This window comes from Heloderma suspectum, chromosome 3, assembly GCF_057233095.1.
Source record: "Heloderma suspectum isolate Gila_16-S chromosome 3, 16-S_ref, whole genome shotgun sequence".
Taxonomy (NCBI): Eukaryota; Metazoa; Chordata; class Lepidosauria; order Squamata; family Helodermatidae; genus Heloderma; species Heloderma suspectum.
In genome coordinates, this window is record NC_139460.1 from 223,983,688 (window position 1) to 224,004,675 (window position 20,988).

At 41.7% G+C, this 20,988-nt stretch overlaps 1 protein-coding gene across 4 annotated transcripts in view; it reads right to left on the reverse strand.

The window, feature by feature from the left end:
- PANK1 (pantothenate kinase 1) overlaps positions 1-20,988 on the reverse strand; it is a 41,174-nt gene that overhangs the window by 12,609 nt on the left and 7,577 nt on the right. For 2 of the 4 annotated variants that reach the window (XM_084845791.1, XM_084845792.1), the window contains exons 2-5: positions 12,070-12,422; positions 7,875-8,128; positions 3,805-3,981; positions 2,010-2,133 (exon numbers count right to left, since the gene is read on the reverse strand). In XM_084845791.1, coding sequence (XP_084701917.1) covers positions 2,010-2,133; positions 3,805-3,981; positions 7,875-8,128; positions 12,070-12,422 — 908 coding nt within the window. Of the gene's footprint in view, positions 1-2,009; positions 3,682-3,804; positions 3,982-7,874; positions 8,129-12,069; positions 12,423-17,441; positions 17,509-20,988 lie in introns of all 4 variants that reach the window. The other 2 variants (XM_084845793.1, XR_014789411.1) reach the window with 2 other exon arrangements.

Consider the following 20,988-nt stretch of genomic DNA (forward strand, 5'->3'; position numbering starts at 1 on the left):
AGGCCCCTTCCAACCCTACTATTCTATGATTCACAACCCAACAACAAACCATGGGTTCTCTTCGTGGGTTGTTTGTGGTTAATAACCCATAGTTAACCCATAGTTCCCAATTCGCACTTAACGATAAGCCACAATCCAACAAACCGTGGTTTGTTATGTGCGAACCAGATCATGATTTCATGAACTACAGGACTCTGCTAAATATGGCTGGATGACTGAAAGACCACAAGGATACATATCCAAGTACACAACGCTACAATCAATTTCCACTGTCAAAAACAATAATGGGAATACATAATAGTCTAAGGTATCCCACTTATTTATATGCACATCATGTGTTCACAACACACACACCCTGCCCCCCAAGATTTAATCCTCTTTCAAAACAAATTACATCATACTACTGTGTAGTGGCCAGTCTCTTCATATTAAAAGCAACCTGAGTGGCTCACTGCAGTTAACTCTCTACGCTTTGATAGCCCTGTACAATGCTGCTTGAACTCCATGCCACAAGGCAACACTGTAAAGAAGCTGAAAGCAAAGAGAAGGAGGACCAGGATTACTTGTTACCGAAGAGGCTTCCAATGATACTTCCAGCATGCAAAATTGTAGTTTGTATCATACAGGAATATTAAAAGTTCTCAGTCACTAACACATGGAAGCAATAAAAGAGATGCATATGTAATTTGATTTGTTACATTAGTATCCTGCCCCTCCACTTGATCTATTATGTTAGCATCCTGCCCCTCCAAATTCCTTGATGTTATGGCAGGCACATGGCGGCTGTCAAAAGCAGCATCCCTGTGCTTTCTCTCTCTCCTGGTAATGTCTAATCATGTAAAATGTACAACAGGATATTTCCTTGCTCTGAGTTTCTCTGCCCCCCCCCCCCCAAGTGGCACAGCTAATGAAAGTGGAGATGAGACAGAGACTGCGCTTCTGTACTACTAGATGTTACCAGTGGAGAGTAGGATGTGGACTGCTGCTTTAGACAGCATCTACGCATGTACTATAACATTTAGTTCTGGCCTCAAGGGGTAATAGTCTCACAACCATCGTGTGGAGCAGTTTATGCTAATGGTGACTTATCTAAAGCACTACTGAGCTTCATGGTTGACCATGAATTTGAACCTTAGTCTTCCATAGCCAAGTCCAACACTCTAGCCATGGCATCACACTGGCACCAATTTGTAGGTGTAGAACTAACAATGCACACCTTCAAGATGCATTAACAGACTTATGGTCAAACCAGGATCCAACTGGTTTGGCTTGACTTTGAAAAGGCTGTAGAGATTTCCCTGTGCTATGAATCAAGTACAGATATTAGGAGGCATGTAGCTCTTTTTCTTGCAGCGATAGCCCTACTAAAACAAACATTACTAAATACTGGGCTGGATGACAAGCAATTTAGCTCCAAGTGGTGGGGAAGAATTCAACCCAAAGGACCAAACAACTTACAAAGTTATATTTACCATATAGCCTTACTAGCAATGGCCTCTCCATCAAATGAACATGGTCTACAGGCTTACATTGTAAATATTAGTGGCCTAAGAGTACAAATCTGATGGCAAGACCTTGAGCAAACACAGAATTCCATTGGTGGTGCTGAAGTATAAGAAGTCTGGGAGCCACTGGTACTGTACATGGATGATGTCCCTCACACATTAATGAAGAAACATTAACTGTAACACTGTTGAACAGTTTAATCATTTAAAAGACAAACCTGTGGATCCATAGGTCAAAGTTTCATGTGACAGTACAGTAAATACTGTAGAATGGGGCAGGCAACTTGTGGCTCTCCAGATGTTTTGGCCTACAGCTCCCATCATCCCTCACCACTGGCTATGCTGACTAGGGCTGATGGGACAACCACAAGTTGCCCACCCATGCTGTAAAAGGTTCTTTGGCATTGACATCTGTTGGATAAGTTATATAAACTAGACAGAGATCCAAGTACTTTCAGTAGCACAACAGAAACTTTCGAAGTTTCCCAATAAACATCCTCTTACCTCGTTCAAAGCACACATCCGAGCAATGGAGCCGATGTTATTGGTGATGGTGACTAAAGTCGCTCTTGCTAGGTCCTCTTTACTGATGGAATCTCTCTTTTCTTTGCTCATCATGTTGCCAAAGCTGTGTGATAATACTAGAGGATATGATCTTTCTTATATTTTTCAGAAAAGCCAAGGTTTCTAAAAATAGGTTTTTAAATAGTTTGTCTGGGATACATGTTTAAGGCATCAATGGAGGATGCAAGATACACACATAGACACATGGGAATGTTACCAGTCAGAACTACTATCTGTAGTAAGCTAGCAATACCTTCTTACAAAAGTATTGTGTTTAAATTGAAAGCATTTTGTTACACTAGATATTTACCAGTGAGCAAGAATCATAAACTGAGACCTGAGATGCTTTAACGGCAAACGAATTTATTTGGGTATGAAGCGGACAGTGAAGATGTTGGATATTATATACACAGTGGTGGGGAGGGGAATCTGTTTTTCAAGGTGAGATTCAAGTAAAAGCAACACAACCTAAAAGCAAAGAGATACCATATATGAGCCAAATCAATTAACTTCAATTAACCTGCCTCAATCACTACGGTCCTACACACCCAAAATACATAACTAAGGTTTGTTTACCTTAACCATGTAAGTCAGCCTTTCCTAACCTGCTGCCTTCCAGATGTTTTACCACAACTCCCAGTATTTCTGACCATTAAACACCAAAATAGGTTAACCGAACTCCCTACGGCTCTTTATTTTCAGGAAACAATTTGAAACAGAAAAGCATAGAGTGCTTAGCTTTCTCCCCACACATTGCTTCTCCAGTCCATATCACCCCCACTAAGCTGTTTTTCCTTGTAGGTATTATGAATATATGTTTCTGTAGGGGGAAAAACAGCTTGGCATGGACAGTTTGGAATGGAGAAGCAGCAAGTAAGGAAATAATTTAGCAGCCATCATCCTCATCCCGTTTCAGTGCTTCTCTGCTCTAAACTGTCCCTTCTTGAAGCCACTTTTCCTGAAGAAAAGGTAGGGGAAAGCTGTTGGGGTTAGCTTGCACACATCTCCATAAAATGTGTTAGGCCCTGAATACCTAAAACCATGTATTTGGCATGGTAAAAATTGGCAGCACACAGGATTTGAAATAATGGTTTGATCTGAGTTTACAAAACCATGGTTTACGTTAACCATGGCTTACATTAAGGCAGTTCCCCTGCATCTCTGGTTGTAAGGTGGAGAACATATCTTCTTATACATTCCCTTTAGGACATGGCTTAGTTTGGCAAGCTAAATTATGGCCTTACTGTTCATTTGGGATCTTACCCAGGGTTAAGGCAACAAATCACGGTTAGTGCCAAGCAAGAGTGTTATGCCTAGAGGCTGACAAGCTCATAGCTCAAGATAGGCTCTAGCATACACATCTACCCCTTGCAATTTGCATCACACCACAGGTCAATTGAATTATGTGTGGTATGCTATCACTGCTTTCAGGATGTCTGTCCATCTTCTCATCTCATCTTGCACCCCAGCCTAATTTCTTTATGCATGTGCCATTTTCACTGTTCACTTCACATATTTGATGAAATAAGCTCTTATCTATGATAGCTGATGACACAATGTATTTGACAGCTTTGAAGGCACCACAGGACACTCTTGTTTTTCCTGCAAGAGACTAACATGAAAGGGTAATGGTGGTTAGATTGGGTCCACAGCACATAGTCTAGCCAAACATTGGGCTAGCAGGCAAATCATGATCTACACTGAACTCCTTTTCACATAACTTGTTGATACATACCTTGACGCTACAGCAGATCCTTGAAGACCAAACCGTTCGTAGTCTCCTCCATAAATATCCTTCACCAGTTTATCAACATTAGTGCTGTCTCCTTTAGCTGCCATTTCTAGAGCTTCTTCAAAAGTCTCACAGCCAGTCAGCAAACAACACAGGCCCAGGAATGTACCACCACCAAGACTAGAAAGAGGAAAGGAATCATTTCAGCCACTTTACCATTGCTTGGGTTCCTAAAGGCCCGTCCTCTGTACAAGCCTTGAATTCTGTCCTTCAAAAGAACCCCTCAAACTGCAACTTCTCTGCACAGTGATAAGGGGGTGGGGAGATGCTGAGTGCATGCTGAATCCTTCAGTTTTGATAAGTGAAGTGAGATGCATCTGGCTACATTTTGGTGGTTGTGGTTAGTTATGTTACAAAGCATCACTATGGGCTGGTTCATACATTCATTCAAGCACTGAGTCTGTTTGTGTGCTGAAGGGACAGGCAGGCTGTACATGTACGTAGCCCTAATTTGTGCAATTCTTTCCGCTCAATGAAGAAGACAGACAACGTTAATCAAGCCAACATGAATGTTATGTGTGTATGCAGGGACATGCATATCCTCATCCACCACATGAGCAGGACTGACAGCCAAAGGAACTGACTCAGTTAGGCATATTCAAACCCTCTTCACCTGCTACATTTTACTGGGTTCACGTTATATAGTAGGCCCTCAGTATGTACCTGCTAAAACGGTAACTTCTGAAGTAGTTACACATCTGTAAGCAGACATACCTGTAGTATAGATATGGTCTTAGGGGAGGAAAAGATATGCAGTTAAGATTACCTGAAGGATCGTCTTCTCCCATATATACCTGCCTGGACTGTAAGATCATCTTCAGAAGCCCTTCTCCAGGAGCCCCTACCAAATGAAATGAGGCAGGTGGCTACTAAGAAGAGGCCCTTTTCTGTTGTGGCACCCCAGTTGTGGAATCAGCCCTCCAGAGAGGCTAGGCTGGCACCTATGTTGTGGTCTTTTCGGCACCAGGTAAAGACCTTACTTTACCAAGCATTTTAGTCTTGCAATTTCTGTTGTTTTAAATCTGTCACTGTACTTTAAATCTTTGTACTGCTGCTAGGCTTTATTTTGGTTTTATACTGTAGTTATAAACTTTTATATTATGCTTTATCATGTTATATTTTATGTTTTTCATTGTTGTTAACCACGCAGAGAGCTTCGACTATTGGGCGGTATAGAAATGTAATAAACAAATAAACAAAATCTTAATGAGTATACGCTGCAAGACTATTAACAAAGATCTGTTAAAACGTATGGCAGGAAGTGGTTCTCAGTGCTACTTCTTGTTTTAAAGACATGGACTAGCTTCTGCCTTAAGCTTCCATCTCTGCAAGGTCTTGTCTGAATGGCTCCGAGCAGGACCATGAATTGTCAATCAGCTAATGGACCTGTTTGAAGGCACCAACTGCAGGCATTACTCTTTTAGTCAAGGCATTTACAGAACCTTTATAAACCAGATGTTTTTCTGCATAAGTTGCCCAGTCTTTTTCTCTCACAATGGAATAATGCAGAATTGTTCTTGGTTATAAGAATTCTGATCCAAAGAGGAAATTTCTCCCACATTTTTGCACATAACTTGAACACTTCATCAGCAGTGATGGCTTCAAACAGCAGGGCCAGCCCTCCCATGAATTTATTTATTTATTTAATTTCTATACCGCCCAATAGCCGAAGCTCTCTGGGTGGTTCACAAAAATTAAAACCAAAGAGCACACAATAAAACAATATAAAATATATAAAACATTAAAACCACAGTATAACAATACAGCCAGAATAAAACCTAGCAGCAATGCAGGAATTTAAAATACAGATTTAAAACAGCAAAGCTAAAAGTCTAGAAAGCTAAAATGCTAAAATGCCTGGGAAAATAAAAAGGTCTTCACCTGGAGCTGAAAGGAATACAATGTAGGTGCCAGGCGAACCTCACTAGGGAGCTCATTCCACGGCCGGGGTGACACAGCAGAGAAAGCCCTCCTCCTAGTAGCCACCCGCCTCACTTCCTTTGGCAGGGGCTCACGGAGAAGGGCCGCTGAGGATGATCTTACGGTCCGGGCAGGCACATATGGGAGGAGGCGATCCTTCAGATAACCTGGCCCCAAGCCGTTAAGGGCTATGAATGTTAATACCAGCACTTTGAATTAGGCTAAGGAATGGACTGGCAGCCAGTGTAGCTGGAAAAGTACTGGTGTAACAACAGTCCCTGTTACCAATCTTGCTGCCCTGTTTTGGACCAGCTGAAGTTTCCGGACCGTTTTCAAAGGCAACCCCACATATAACGTATTGCAGTAATCCAGACGAGAAGTTATCAGTGCGTGGATAACTGTAGCTAGGCTACCTCTGTCCAGATAAGGGCGTAGTTGGTATACCAGCCTAAGCTGATAAAAAGTGCTCTGTGCCATCCAATGAAGCAGGATATGGTGCCGACATCAGGTGGTGGGAACGGGAGGAGCAGTAAATAGCACCACTCCCTGCCTGCCCCACCAAGAGGGCCCACCGCTGCTGCCTCACGACTTCCAGCAGGTGTTCTGGAGAGCCCCACCAGCCGCTCTCCTGCTGTGGTCATTTACCACAGCAAGACAGTGGCTGGCGAGTCTCTATGGAGCCGCCACGAGAGTACCAGTAACAGAATTCGGCAGTGCTGCACAAATGCTATTAGATTTAAGCTTTTAAATATTTCCCCCACCTAAATTTGGATTGCAGCATCAGAATGATGTGCATAATTTCTAAAAAGAGGAAGCTCAAGCCTGTGTGGACATCCTGTTTTATTTTCTGGAAGGAAGCCCTGTTGGGGTCAGGCTGCAGTTACTTAGTGGAAAGGAAAAACCATTCAGGCCTGTTTCAGACATAATATTAAAAGATAGGTTAATGTTACGTAAACAAGTAGCAGCGAGCCTGGGCTTATACGTTCTCTTCTCTCGTCCTCCAGGGAAACCACAAAGAGGAGATTGGAAGCATCCATTCTTGTTTTAAGTTAACTGAAGTCTGTTGTTTTGGCCACAGTTTAATTTAAAGTATGGTTAACAAACCAAGACCATACGTGACAATTTGATCCTGTCTAGTTTAAACTAACCAGAGTCCTCCCAGCTGCCCCCAAGTTTGGAGGAGATTGGGGGGGGGAGGGAGCCAAAGTCTCACTCCTGCTCATTCCCTATAGCACTAAATCATGGTTTAGAGTCTGATGGGAAACCGATATGGGCATGCTCAGATGCATTTTTCCTTATTACTTTGTATCTGTTTCTCTGCAGAAAGGTCATGGCAAAGAAGTGCCAAATGGAACGGTTTAAGAAAGTGAGGTGGGACTACAGTGCCTGCAGGAATTTCTTCTTCTTGAAAATTGATAGCTACTCATACATTTTAAACCTTTTAACAAGTCCATAAGACAGGCTACTTAAAATCAAATTGATCAGATACTCCCTAAGCATTGGATTCCTTTTCTTCTAGCATAGTAAAAAAAAAAAAACGTAGTGAAAGGTTACATTTTTCACTTAAGAAGATTCCTACTTGGCTTATACAGACAGTGGAAGATTATTGTCAAAGCCTGAAGGATTTGTGTATCTTAAAAGTACCATACTGACTTTGAAAATAAGGCAAGACAATGAGTTGTTGATTTCACTACACTTTGGATTTCTTAGTCTCAGATCTCTAAGAATGTTCTACTCAACTGTGTTGACTGAAAGTCCTGGGGGATTAAGTGAGGCAGTTCACTATTTTATCTCTGCCCAAAAGCTTTTCTCTTCTCCATGATCCATGCACAATAGACAGTGTGCTCCAGTGGATACTGCTGAGCATGAACCTGGGTTCAAAATCCAGGCTTAGCCATGGTGTCTCTTGGCCCCAATTCTCCAACTCAGGGGCCTTTTTTTAACCTAACATATGCTCAAGGAAGTTAGGCTCTGACTGAAGCTCTATCTGACTTTAAAAGGCCTACTGTAATAAAGATTCAGAATCTTCAATCTAGACAGGCTGACATTCTATTTCAGCAAAGAAAGTTGTTTCTGACAGACAGTATATTCACCTGGTCCCTGTAACTCTCTTATAGTTGTCCTTGGAATATACTGCTAAGATGCTGACCCCAGAGCCTATGTTAACTAGCAGCATAGGGAAAGGATTATCAAGGCAGTAAGGCTTTTTCTGACACCGCTCAGGATCTGCAGGGTTTTCAAAATAATAGCACTCCGGCTGGCCGTTGAAACCAATAGAATCCACATACAGCAAACCCTGGATCAAGCAGTCCAACTCATCTAGCTTATGAAGCTGAAGGTCAGCGATCTGGAAGAGAAGTTAATAAATGAACACACATTGATGCAGCATAAAAACTAATGGATGGGTCAAAAGGTTCTGCTGAAGTACTTTGTACTGTTTGAGTTGCACAACAGGTCATCACTAGAATAATAAAGAACTATTTGCACAGGAAGTTTCAAGTCAAGCATATTGTCCATCTGTCTGACAACAAGCACATCCACCAGGTCAAGGCTCATTATACATTTGTTTTGGGTCAGGGTCTTTTCTCTCCTTGAAGAGATCTCACAGCTATGCTCATAGACCATAGTTTTCTAGGTCTTTATATTGTTTCATAAAACCTGCATAACCTTTTCCCCCAGAGTCAAAGGTGGGACAAATGGAATGTGCACACATGTGTGTATGTAGACAACACACACTTACTATGGGAAGCAATGTCACCCTTAAACTATTTTCAGTTCTCTTTAAAAACACTGCCTGTCTCCAGCTTTAAAGTGCAGTTACAAAGCCAGAATCCAACTAAATAACAAAGCCCTGCAAGATGGTTTCTATTTTGGAGCCAAAGAGGTTTAAGCAGGGAACACTATTATCAACATATATGCTGCTGGCAGCACTTCATAGCTGAACTGAAAGCTCTAGGTAAGGTCTTGGACTTGAATATTGCCTTGGGACAATTTGTGTCCATCCAAGAAAATAAAAGGTTAAGAACTACTAAGGTAATTAAGTAAACACTTTCAAAGGATTAAGGAAACTTTCCAATTACAATTAATTCTTTCCACCAGGTGGAACTGAAAAAATTGCTGATGATCTTATCATCATCTATATCTACAGCAACAGAACTGCACTTGTTACAAATGCGAAGTTTCAAACACCACCCTGATTGAAAACCAAGTTTAAATAAAAGCTATAATTTAAATTGAGTTATACCATACACCATGGTATCAAGAGCCACAAATTGGTTTGTTTTCAGACTCCAGTGCCCTTCCCTTCTTCACCCTCTACAGCAAACACAGGCTGTGTAATTGAGTTTTGTATAATGAATGAAGAGTGCACAATGGAAACTGTACTGCATCGCAGGACTGGAAATATTAACTGCTACAGTTACAGTTGCGGAACAGCTCCATTGCCATGCCTATACTGGAGTGATCCATTAGTTAGCAGCAGTGAACTATGTACACAGTGTAAAACCCATGGCTATAGTACAGAATATCAGCTGTTTCCATATAATGAAAAAGGCTAGATTTTTTTTTAAAGCAGTACCATTTCAATGCAAACAAAGGCTGCTGTGAATATCTCTTAATTTGGAACAGCTCCTGCCTCTTTTAGCATAAGACATAGCAACTTGCAAAACAAAGAATGTGTGTGCATGTGTGTGTTATGTAACCCACAGTGGCATGCTCACTCAGTGAAGTAAGACAATAAGGAGGTATCACCTTACCTGCCTTGCCTCACCTTTTGCCTCAGGCCAACAGCTAACGCATTAAACATACTGAAAATTATAAGCTGCTGGAATGCTAAAGTAAAGGCACAGAACTGTTGAATTCTTACTGAAACTTATTGTTTTCTGAACAAAATCCCCCTTCTCTCATACTTTAGAATAAACTAAAGTAACCCATAAGCAATTATTGCACCCATGGGAACAGCTGGTGTCACACTGGGGTGGAGAACCTGTGGACCTCCAGATGTTGGACTCCAACTTCCATCAGCCCCAGCCAGCATGGCCAATGATCACAGATTATGGGGGTGGTAATCCAACAAGATCTGGAGGTATGCAGGTACTACACCCTTGCACTAAGCGGGCACAAAGAAAATGACAGAGGCTTGAGCATGAAGATTTTTCAGGCCTTCGGCTTTTTGGTATCTGCAGGCAAAGTTTCACAAACAGTTAGAAAGAAAGGTTCTATAACTTTAAGGGTCTGTAACTTCTGCTACTATTTAGAACAGGGGTGGGCAACTTGTGGCCCCTCAGATGTTTTGCCCTACAACTCCCATCATCCTAGCCAGCATAGCCAATGTTGAGGGATGACCAGAGTTTTAAGCCAAAATTCTGGAGGACCAGAACTTGCTGTCCTGCTTTAGAAAATACCTAAGCTTTCAATATGATATTTTCATATACATCCTTGATACAACACAAAGTACAAGATAGCTATTTAATAGAAACAAAAGAGAAATGTACCCCTGAAACACACTTTCTATCAATCCAGCAGCATTTTTTTTTAAATCATTCAGTTAAACATTAAGTCTACTGTTCTACAAACATCGATCACCTGGGGAGGCAGGCATGTTTGGAGGAAAGTGAAGTAGGAATAGCATCAATTCTACTTCTTGAAATGACTCAGGAAACCAGTTCACAGTTCTTATTCATCCCACTCACCCACAAAACCAGCTTTTCCAGATTAAGACTTGACAATCAACAGTGTAAACAGCAGAGTTCCACCTGTCAAAAGCCATATTCAGTCATTTCCCCCTCATGCGATGACTGGCCCTGTGCCCGAGTCCCTGGCAGCCCTGCTCACCTGTCCAGATGTTGGGAGCATGTCTGCAGAAGGGGTATTTACTAACTGCACATAGGCTCTCCTAGTGATCTGAAATCCTAATTGTGCAGAGTTCCACATCATGGGAAGAAGAGTCTATACACATTCAGGAGGCTTCCTCTCTGCAGACATGCCCCCAACGCATGGATGACAGGGCTAGCAGGTGTGGCCCCATTCTTCCCCTCATGTGATTGTTTATCATGTGAGGGGAAATGCCTGAAGGGGACCAGTGTCCTTCCATTTAAACCCAGGCCACCACTATTGTTCATCAGGGCTGACATCAAGGGTAGGCTTGGTTGGGCACCTGAGGAGGGTCCACACCCCAGCGGGGGCCCACTGACAAAGAGTCCCCTGGAATTGCTCCTTCTCCTCACCATTGCAACCTGCCTGTTTACCTGCCTTTCACTTTGGCCAAGATGACGGTGGTGGTGAGAAGGAGAAGCAGTAGATGCCACATCCTACTTGCTCACTGGCTCTTTGCCTGTCAAGCCAGCAAGTGGTAGCAATGATGAGAAAGAGGATGAGGAGCAAGAGCAGCTGGTGACGATGGCGGTGAGAAGACAGATGCACTGAGGGGGGTGCTGAGGGTGTCTTGCTCAAGGGCCCACACAACTTGTGAGCCACCAGACTAAAAACAGCCCACCACCATGGTAGCCTACAGTGGGCTTGACAAAATCCCATTTTTGCTTCTTTTTCTAGGACTGCAAAAACAGGGTCTTGCCTTGTTGTCAGACTGCAACACCTAGTTTGTGGCTGTGTGGCTTGGTTGGTGGAAGTCGTGTATGCTTGATGTTCAGTCTTAATTCCAGTATATTTCACAAGTAGTGTAGCAGTACCCCAGCCATGGAATGCCCTCCCCTTAATGTCTTTGGACAGCTGGTGAAGGCAATATTGTCCCACCGAGCTTTTAATTGTTCAAGCTACTCTCTATTTTTATCATTAATTCCCGGTTTTAAAATATGTTTTAGGTGTTGTTAAAAATGTATTTTAATCTTTGGATTTTTACTGGACATCACCTCAAGCATTCACAGAATGAAGGGGTGATCCAAAAATATTTTAATTACATAATAAATAAATAGATGTAATAAGGAAAAATAATTCAGCATGACACGTTTGTAAACAAGTTAAAACAAATATAGCCCCTCTCTCTCTCGCTGTAAAGACAGGCTTCTGCAGACCACCCATCTCAGTTAACAATTATTTAGTTTGCAATCCTATGCATGGTTTCCTGAGAGTAAGATCCTTTGAACTTAGTGGGGCTTACATCTGAGTAGACATGTATAAGGATTGCACTGTTAAGCTGAAAAGATGAAGTGACAAAAATTGACAATGAAGTCACAGGTTTGACTGACACAAACACTCTCCTGTATTTGATTTGGCAGCACCACCGCAGGGGGAAAAACTCCTTAACCAAGACAGCATGAAAGTCCAACGTACCATTCGAAAGTCTTCCTCAAACTTGTAAGCTCCGCCTCCTGTGGCACAAAGTGTGGTATGCAAGCTTGAGAAGTTCTTTTCACTACCCATTTGTATGAACCTGTGCATAGCACAGCTTGGAAAACGGATGAAATGAAGGTTCCCTTTACGCCCACACATAGTCAAGTTTTTCAGTTCAAGGTGGACATCTCGAATCCCAGTTTTACCATAGGCTGTATTGGAAGTCAGGTACTTCCTAATGCTTTTCAGGTTTTCCACTTCCTCCTGTTCCTCTTCAGCTGTAATGTCTTTTGGTTCAAAGTAGACCAGTTTAACAAGCGTCCCACCAATATCCATGCCAAACCATGGGAATGCTAGGGGAGGGGTGGGGAATAAGAACAGGGAAACATGGATTACTGTAGGTATACTTAAAATATTTCTGAAGATGACATTCAACCACAACAAAGGCCATAAAATTAGATGATTGGTCATCAACAGTGCTCATTTGAAAGTGCTGTTCCTCTCTCAGAAGAAAGCCCAAATCTCTGGAGTTTGTTTTTGGCTTTAAAGATGGCCTAGGTTAGTGTGCCATTTTAGAATGCGGTAGTGGAGGCCAAAGAAATTTCAGCAGGGAAAGGTTCTCAGAAAATTTAAAAGGCCCCTTCTTGGATATATTCAATATTAAACAGCAAAACAAAATACAACACACATTTTGGTAACTGTTTAGTACCTCTTAACAGCAATATCAATGTTATCAATACAGGTCAAGGTCACCCCTCTTCTTTTTTTAAAGCAACCCTATTTAGATCTGTAGCATGCATATTTAGTACACAGACTCATTTAATTGTTTATAATAGTCATTCAGAGTGTAGAACCAGTAAGTTAAGACAGAAATATAAGGTTCTCCTGGCCCCTTGACATCATGCCCTCCATGGCAGAGGGGCCGTAGGTCAGAGGCAGAGCACATCCTTTGCCTGCAGATGGTCCCAAGTTCAATCCCTAGCATCTCCAAGCAGGGTTGGAAAAACTATTGCCTGGAACCCTGAAGAGCCGCTGCCAGTCAACATCAACAGTACTGGGCTAGATGGACCAATGGTCCAACTCGGTATAAGTAGAGCTGGCTGTTCATCGCCAGGAAATCCGGCCTATTTTTGGCTCCCTGGAATTCTGTGGCACGCCTAACTCGGCTTGCATTTGTGAGTGGAGCCATCCCGGAATTCCAGGGGATTTTACGTGGGTTTTGTTGTTGTCGTCTCAGCCATAATTTGCATAAACACAGATTGCAGGTGTACTTTGAGCAATTTGCACAAATTCAAAAATATAAAAAATCTGCTAGCTGGCCCAACTCGCTGCAGGTCGAGTCAGGCCAGCTAGTGGAAGACAGAATGAAGTCCAGGGGGCCGAGCCAATGAAAGGTCATTGAGCTCCACCTCACAGCTGGATTCCTTCAACATCCTTAGATACAAGGCAGCTTCCTATGTTCCTATGGCTGCATGCTTTTCTTTTTCATATTAGAACTGTCACTCATCCTTACCCATATTTCCAAGAGCCATATCAGCAAACTTTGGATAGGTTCAATCTTTGTTTCTCTTTTCTCTACCATCTTCATCAATAAAATGTAGACTGTTAACTGTAGACTTGGGGCAGGGTCTTTTTTTGATTAATATTACTCTGTATAGTGCCATGTAAACTGATAGAACTAAACAGAAGTAAGTAAATCAATCAATCAGTCAATACAAGCTCAGCATGTTGGTCTTTCATAAGAAAGGTGGAAGATAGCAAGCATTTCCTTGCCTCCAGACCATTTCCAATAGCAGTTTCCACAGTCATCATCATCAAAATAATTATCACCTTCATGTTAATAAAATAATAAACTACAAGTATTCCACCATGCACAAGATTTCACCACGCTGGTACTTGATGGACGGTAAACACAACACAAATTCTGTTATGTAAGAAAGCAAACTGATAACTCTGTTCTGGAATGTAGCCCACCCACAATTCAACATTTAAAAATGCCGAGGCCCCGACTAGTACCAGGGAAATGTCTGCCCATGCCTTGTTTAAGCCTTTTTTCCCACTCAAAGGAACAAAGCACAAATGTAAAATTACTTATTATAAAGATCTCAAGTCTTGAACAATTCTTTATCACAGTATCATCACCTAGCAAGTCAGCAGTATGCTATCACATTTTATTCTTAGAATCACTGAATAGAATGAGCCAAGATTAACAGAAAAAGAAAGGAAGAAGCCAGCGACACTTCCTGATCAATCTCTCTCCTTGTCCCCCTCCCTTGGGAAACAACACTCCCAAAATAGTTCCTGTGGTTCTATTTTTGGGACTGACACAACTAATGCAGGGGTGCGAGGAACATGCCTGCCCTGACCAGTTGCTCCATATTTAACAAGGAACACATGACAATGTTAGACTCTTATCAAATGGAAAAATGCCACCAGTATTATATGGCCTGCTGACATAACTCATTCTTTGTGTTACTTGTGGATAGCTATTGAAATAAGCTACACTTATTCACTACAGGGTAACATTAAAACCGAGGGTCAATGTGAACAATTGAGTTCCCACACTGAGGCTACCAGGAAGCACAGACCCATGCTCACGCTCAGTACAGCAAGTATAACATTTAGTTAAGTTAGTGTTGCAATCTTATGCACACTAACTTGGGAATGTCCCACTGAATGCAGTGGGATTTATACTTAGGAATGCACTGTTTAAAAGGTTCTTACCACTAATCTATGTGCCATATGCAGCATGACTATGCCAGAGTTGTACAGTCCAGGCAGCAGCCATGCTGGTATGCAGAAGCTAGATGCACAGGGTCATAAGAATCTTTGTAGTGCTACACCTGTGCCAATGCATCAAGCTCTAAACTGAGAAAATGCTTTCCAGTAGCCTCCATGTGAGGAATGGGGCAGCATTTAAAACAGGGGTGGGGAACCTCAGTCCTGGGGGCCAAATGTGGTACTCCTGGGTTCCACAAATGGCCAGGCCCCTTTTCTCTGATGCTGATTGTTTGGTGGGTTCCCAGCTTTTGTGAGAGTTTTTCCCTATTCTAAAAGGTTGAGATGCCTCTCCTAATGCTTAGTTACTGGCAGGAAGAGCTTTACACTACAATATGCTGGCATTTTTTGTATCATTTGCCCCACCCCTTTTGCGTTTGGCTGCGCCTCCTTTGCCTTCAGCTCTACCCATCACTGGAATGCAGCTCCCAAGAGCTTTTCTGAAACTGAATTTGGCCCTTGGGCTGAAAGAGGTTCAACACCCTATATTTAAAGCCAGACCTGAATAGCAAAGCAGTGGGGGCAGAAAGATATTCTTATTCTTCTCTTGTGAACAACGTTTGGGGGCAATTTCAAGGCAAGAGTGGAGAACCAAACAGAAATTGGGCCGGAAAGGGTGGGGGAGGACTGACACATTGATTTTTTAGCTGGCCATTATAGAGGATTAAAAAACACACACACACACACACACACAATCCCCTCCTTGAGTCTTCCTAATGGACAGGTTACAAACCTATTTACATAAACAATGCAAAAATACAAGGCTGAAGAAATCTCACAGAAAGACAAATGTAAAAATCTGACTGTAGCCAAGCTATTGGATCCACACACCCCATCATCTTATAATCATCTGGCTCTGGCCTTGGGCAAGCTATCATCTCTTGGCTTAATCTAGTTAAAAGACTGTTGTGGATATAAAATAAAGACACCAGAATATTTTTCCCCGAAGCACTTCATTACGATAATGAGTTTCATCTGTATCTACATGATATTGCCAGGAGACGTCCAAGCCCAGAGATTGTGAAAGCTTGGGGAAAAACTAGGGGAAACCCCAGAAAAATGAAGAAAAAACACCAGTTTTCCCCTAAATTAAAAAAAAAAAAAATTCTGGGGGAAAAAAATTGATTCCTCCCCACAATTAATCTGGGTTACTCCCAATTTCTTCTGGGTTTTTTCCCAGGCCTTCACATCTCTATCAAAGTGTAGAAAGATATATAGCCAATTTTGGAATAGTGAGGTAAATAGGTGCCCAAGTGTGAACTGGGTACTGTCATTATTTTCAAAAGTTAACTGTAGTTCAGACTAGTCAGCTTCTGGAAATTCCATGAATTCCCATTTTGAATTTCCATCATGCTGTTTTGGCAATTTAGAAATCAACATTTAAGTACTTGCCAATATTTAAAAATGCCAGTGAAATAGCATCCCTTTGACTCAAAGAAGGTAATCTTTTACATGTTACTCAGACAGCATGATCCTATGAATATTCACTCAGAGGCAAGCCCTACTGAGTTTAATGGGGCTTAGTTTTATGTAAGTGTACAGAGCAGGGGTCTGCAACTTGTGGCCTTCCAGACCATCAGCCCTACCCAGCATAGCCAATGGTGAGGGCTGACAGGAGTTGAAGGCCAAAATATCTGGTGGGCTACATGTTGCCCACTCCTGGTGCAGAGGACTGCAAGTTGATATTTTTCTGCAGTCCTTTCCAAATCCTTACATGGCTATAAAAGAGTTCTCCCTTCTCGCTTATAATGTTAACCTGAGGACAGAAGGTCTTTCATTCAAACTCCCATAGCAGGGCAATCTACGTTACAACTTTAAACTGGTTTCAAACCTGTTTTTAGCTATTACGGCTACCAAATACAGGAATTCTGGGAATTGTAGCTCTAGGAAGAGGGGCCGCTTCATCAGGGGACAGGGGTCTCTAGCAAAGAATTCTCAGTACCCTCATGAAACTGCAGGACCCCTTTAGATAAACCGGTTTGAAACCAGTTTAAAGTTGTAATGTAGATTGCCCCGCAGCATCTTGAGATCCATTTTATATAAGTATTAATTTCATATGGAAGATGATTCTTCCCCTTAAGAGATGCAAAACATTATGTCCTTGAGGCAAACACACTGAATAGGCACTTGCATATACACAGACACTGGTTTTCTTGAAAAGTTTTGGTTGCTCTCATATTTGTTTTGCTTTCACAACTGGAAAGCTAAACCCTTGTATCTCTACTTTCTAACAAACTGTTGCCTTTTTCAACCCAACTAGAGAGGTAAGCAGGACAATTTCTAAACTCACTGGAAATTTCTGCAAAGCCTTCCCCACCCCACCCACCCTTTGTAACACAAAATCATAGTTCAAATATACACTCACCAGTTGGATTTGGTAATCAAAAGATAACAAACTTGCATGAAAGATAAAACTAAGGCAGCAAAAACTTAACATTTACTGCATAATGTATCCCAAACTTTAAAAGACAGCCAGTGTGATGTAGTGGCTAGAGTGCTGGACTGGGAGTGGGGAGATCTGGGTTCTAGTCCCCTTAGCCATGGAAGCTCACTGAGTGACTTTGGGCCAGTCACAAACTCTCAGCCCAACCTACCTCACAGAGTTGTTGTTATGAGGATAAAATGGAGGACGAGGAGGATTCTATACACCGCCTTGAGTTCCTTGGAGGAAAAAAGTGGGATATAAATGTAATAAATAAATAAATAAACAAAACAAACAAACAAACAAACAAAAAGGGGGTAGGCAGCTTCGGGAGATCCAGGGGCTATTTTCACCTGCACTGAATCCTTCCACTGGTCACACTTTTCTCATCGCTGGGCTCTGTGCAATTCAGCACCAGCAAAAATATTTGACACCAATTTTTGGCAGCAAGCCACTATGGAACACTACAATGACTAAATTTGGCTTGCTTCCAAATGTTACATCTCAAATACTGAATTATCCTGTCTTTCCCCATAAACAGAGGCCAGCATAGTAATTCATAGTACCTTAGAATTAGCTTTTTATTGGCTTCTCCATAAACAGGCAAAAACAGAATCCAAATTCCTTCATACTATGCATATTAAACGTAGTAAAACTAAGCCATTCTTACCCAACGCCAACGACCACCACAAAGATCCTCCACCAAAAGCCCATGCATAGTTTGCTTCCAACCATAAAGTATCTGTACTAACCAGCTAAAGATGATGCCTCATAACCTCACTCTCTCAGATACTTATCTGGTTGCGGCTATGACAAAGCAATCTGGTTGACCAGGCAGTTCAAAATTTTTTAGGTTCTACAACGTTTACACAAAACTACCTTCCAGTTCTCGCACATGAAAGTGTACTCTGTTTGGTTAACACTGTTGTTTCTGAAATGTATCCAAGTACAGGACATGCCAAAATCTGCCTGATATGAGGACTAACGTACAAGCCACAGGAAAATGCCACGAGTATAGATGCGTTTCTTGAGTGGAGCTCTGAAAAGCAATGACTTGGAGGGTCATGTATAACATCACCAATCAAGTAAAGGAGTTTGCATCTTATATTTTAAATAAAACCCTGGAAAACTTGGGGACAGTTATCAGCAACATATTTTAGGATATTCAGATTAAACACTGTAAAATCCAAGTTGCTCACAGCATCTTCTACCACAGCACATTGAAGCTCGTGGGGCTAATCCCATTACAGACTTACAGAAATCCTGGTTTTTAAACTACAGAGAACTCTTATTATATGCCTTTATGGAGAAAGATGCAAATTCACACCCCTGGATCGCTACATCGCCTAATTATTTGTGGGTGGCAAATGTAAGCGCTTCAAAATACATGCCAAAATACTTGCACCATACAGATAGAGTTCTTCTGGGAGCCTTTATTCACCAAAACGAAAATGTAGAGCCAGAGTAAGTGACATCGAATAATCTACTAGTGACAACAAAAAGTGAGAAAGCGTGGAGCTATACTTTAACCCAGCCTTCTCCAGGCTGGTGCCCTCCAGATTTTTAGGACGTTGACTCCTATCAGCCCCAGTCAGCATGGTCCATGGTCAGGAATGCCGGGAGTTGTGGTCCAAAACATATGGAGGGCACCAAGTTGGGGAAGCCTGCTCTAACCTGTAGAAATCCATAGCCATAGTTGAGAGATCTGTCTCTGCAACGAGGAAGGGTGAAAATATCTATGTCTACAATTCAGTATTTCTTCTCCATCCCTGTACACTTAATTTTAAAATCAAGATTTTCAAAACACAACTTCTGTTTGTTGAGAGAAGTCAGAGAAGGCGCGTGTGTGCACATGTGTCTGCCTGAGAGATCAAAGTAAACCAAAAACACCCAGCTATGCCCATGTAACCTTTGTATTAGAAGCCACAGCCTGTGCAGACACAGTAGGGACTCTCTGGATCATAGCCACTGGTTACAGAGTGACATGGCATCAGGAACACATTGTGCAAATGGAACACGTAAGGGCCTTCTACTTCCTCTCATCCTGGCAAAGGGAAGATGTGGCAAGATGTATGTTCCCCCCAAAGGGACAAACTGCACAGATAGAAATGTGCAGGTATTTCCTTGGGAAATGCACGGACAGGAAACACAAGCGAGTTATGCTTCCACTCTTGGCACTTTTTTTTAAACACGTTCCTAAGAGGATTTAGTCAGTCTTTTAAATGAGTTTGTCTTCACTAAGAATTTTTGGTTTACATGCTGCCTCTTTTCTACAGTCTGGCATAGTCAGAATAAATTATTTGTGCTTCCTCTCTCACAGTCCCTCTTTTGAATGCCTGAAGCAGATTTCAGTTTACTTGCTAATAAGAGCACAAACAAATGCTGGTCCCTTTGAAAGCGTTGTGTTAAATACTACGCTCCTTGCAGCCATTAATCCAACACAAAGGAATTTGAACTATGGAGAGGAAATCATATGACTGACCTACCAAGGGCACACAAGCTCTAAAATCCACATGAGGGCAGCAGAGAAATTATGGTACACAAATAAGAAACTGGCTGATGGTATTGCAGTTATGTTAATTGGTTCATGCTGTGTATTAGCATGCATCACAGCTACCCATCGCCACATTTGAATATGACAAGCTAGCTCATCCTGACCTAGTGCTAAGCAAGGCATTTTCCTCCACCTATTTGGGGATGTACACTGAAGCCAACATCGTTGTAAAGAACGCTTCAAAGATCAACATTATTTCATTTGATGACTTTTCTAGAGACCTCAGTACACTGGGCTATTTGGGTTTATTTTCACCTCTAGATAACATCCTTCTTTTAATTGGTCTATGCATCAGACTTCACAGCTGTATAAAAAGTAGTATTATCTTCTTTGCAGTACAGGGTCTTCTCACAAAGCACACAGTAAAATATTTTAAAGAACTGAAACAACCATGGATCTACCGATTGTTCAGCAAGAAATGCTTTATTTCTTCCCCCCACCCCCTACAGATGCAGACACTAATTTTGCAGAATTCACATGGGATAAATACATAAAAGACTGCAGATGAACAGCAACTTAGGATCAGAAGCCAATAAAGTCAAAAGGAAAAATCTAGTCAACTATAGAGATTTAATAGATTTTATGATATATGGTGCAAAACAAAGTAGCACACAGGTATTTTGTGTAGTAAGGTTGCAAATTACAAAATACAGACAGAGCTATATTTATTATTTCTTTATTTAAAATATTTATATATCACCCTTCATCTAATGGTACCAGGACAGTTTACAAAATGTAGTGATTTTTTTAACCTAACAAAATGAACAAGAACTACAACAACATCACCCTGCTTCATAATCCAATTTAAAATAACTGGGCAAACACATAGGTTTTGACCTGGCACTGAAAACAATATAATGTTGCTGCCAGTCACACCTCCACAATCAGAGCACCACAATGGCGAAGGCGCTCTCCCTTTTCGTCATATACTTTGAGAAGAAAGAGCTTTCCCTAGAGATGTGGAGGCCTGGGGGAGGGAGGGGGAACAAAAAACTTCCCTAAGGGAGAAAAAACGTTTTTTGTTTTTCATTTTTCTGGGCCTTCACATCTCTAGCCTCTTAGGATGCAGGCAGGCTGATGCAGGGAGAAGTGTTCCTTCAGATATTAAGGTTCTAAGCCATTTGGGTTTAGAAATAAAAACTGATTTATAATGTCCCCATCACTC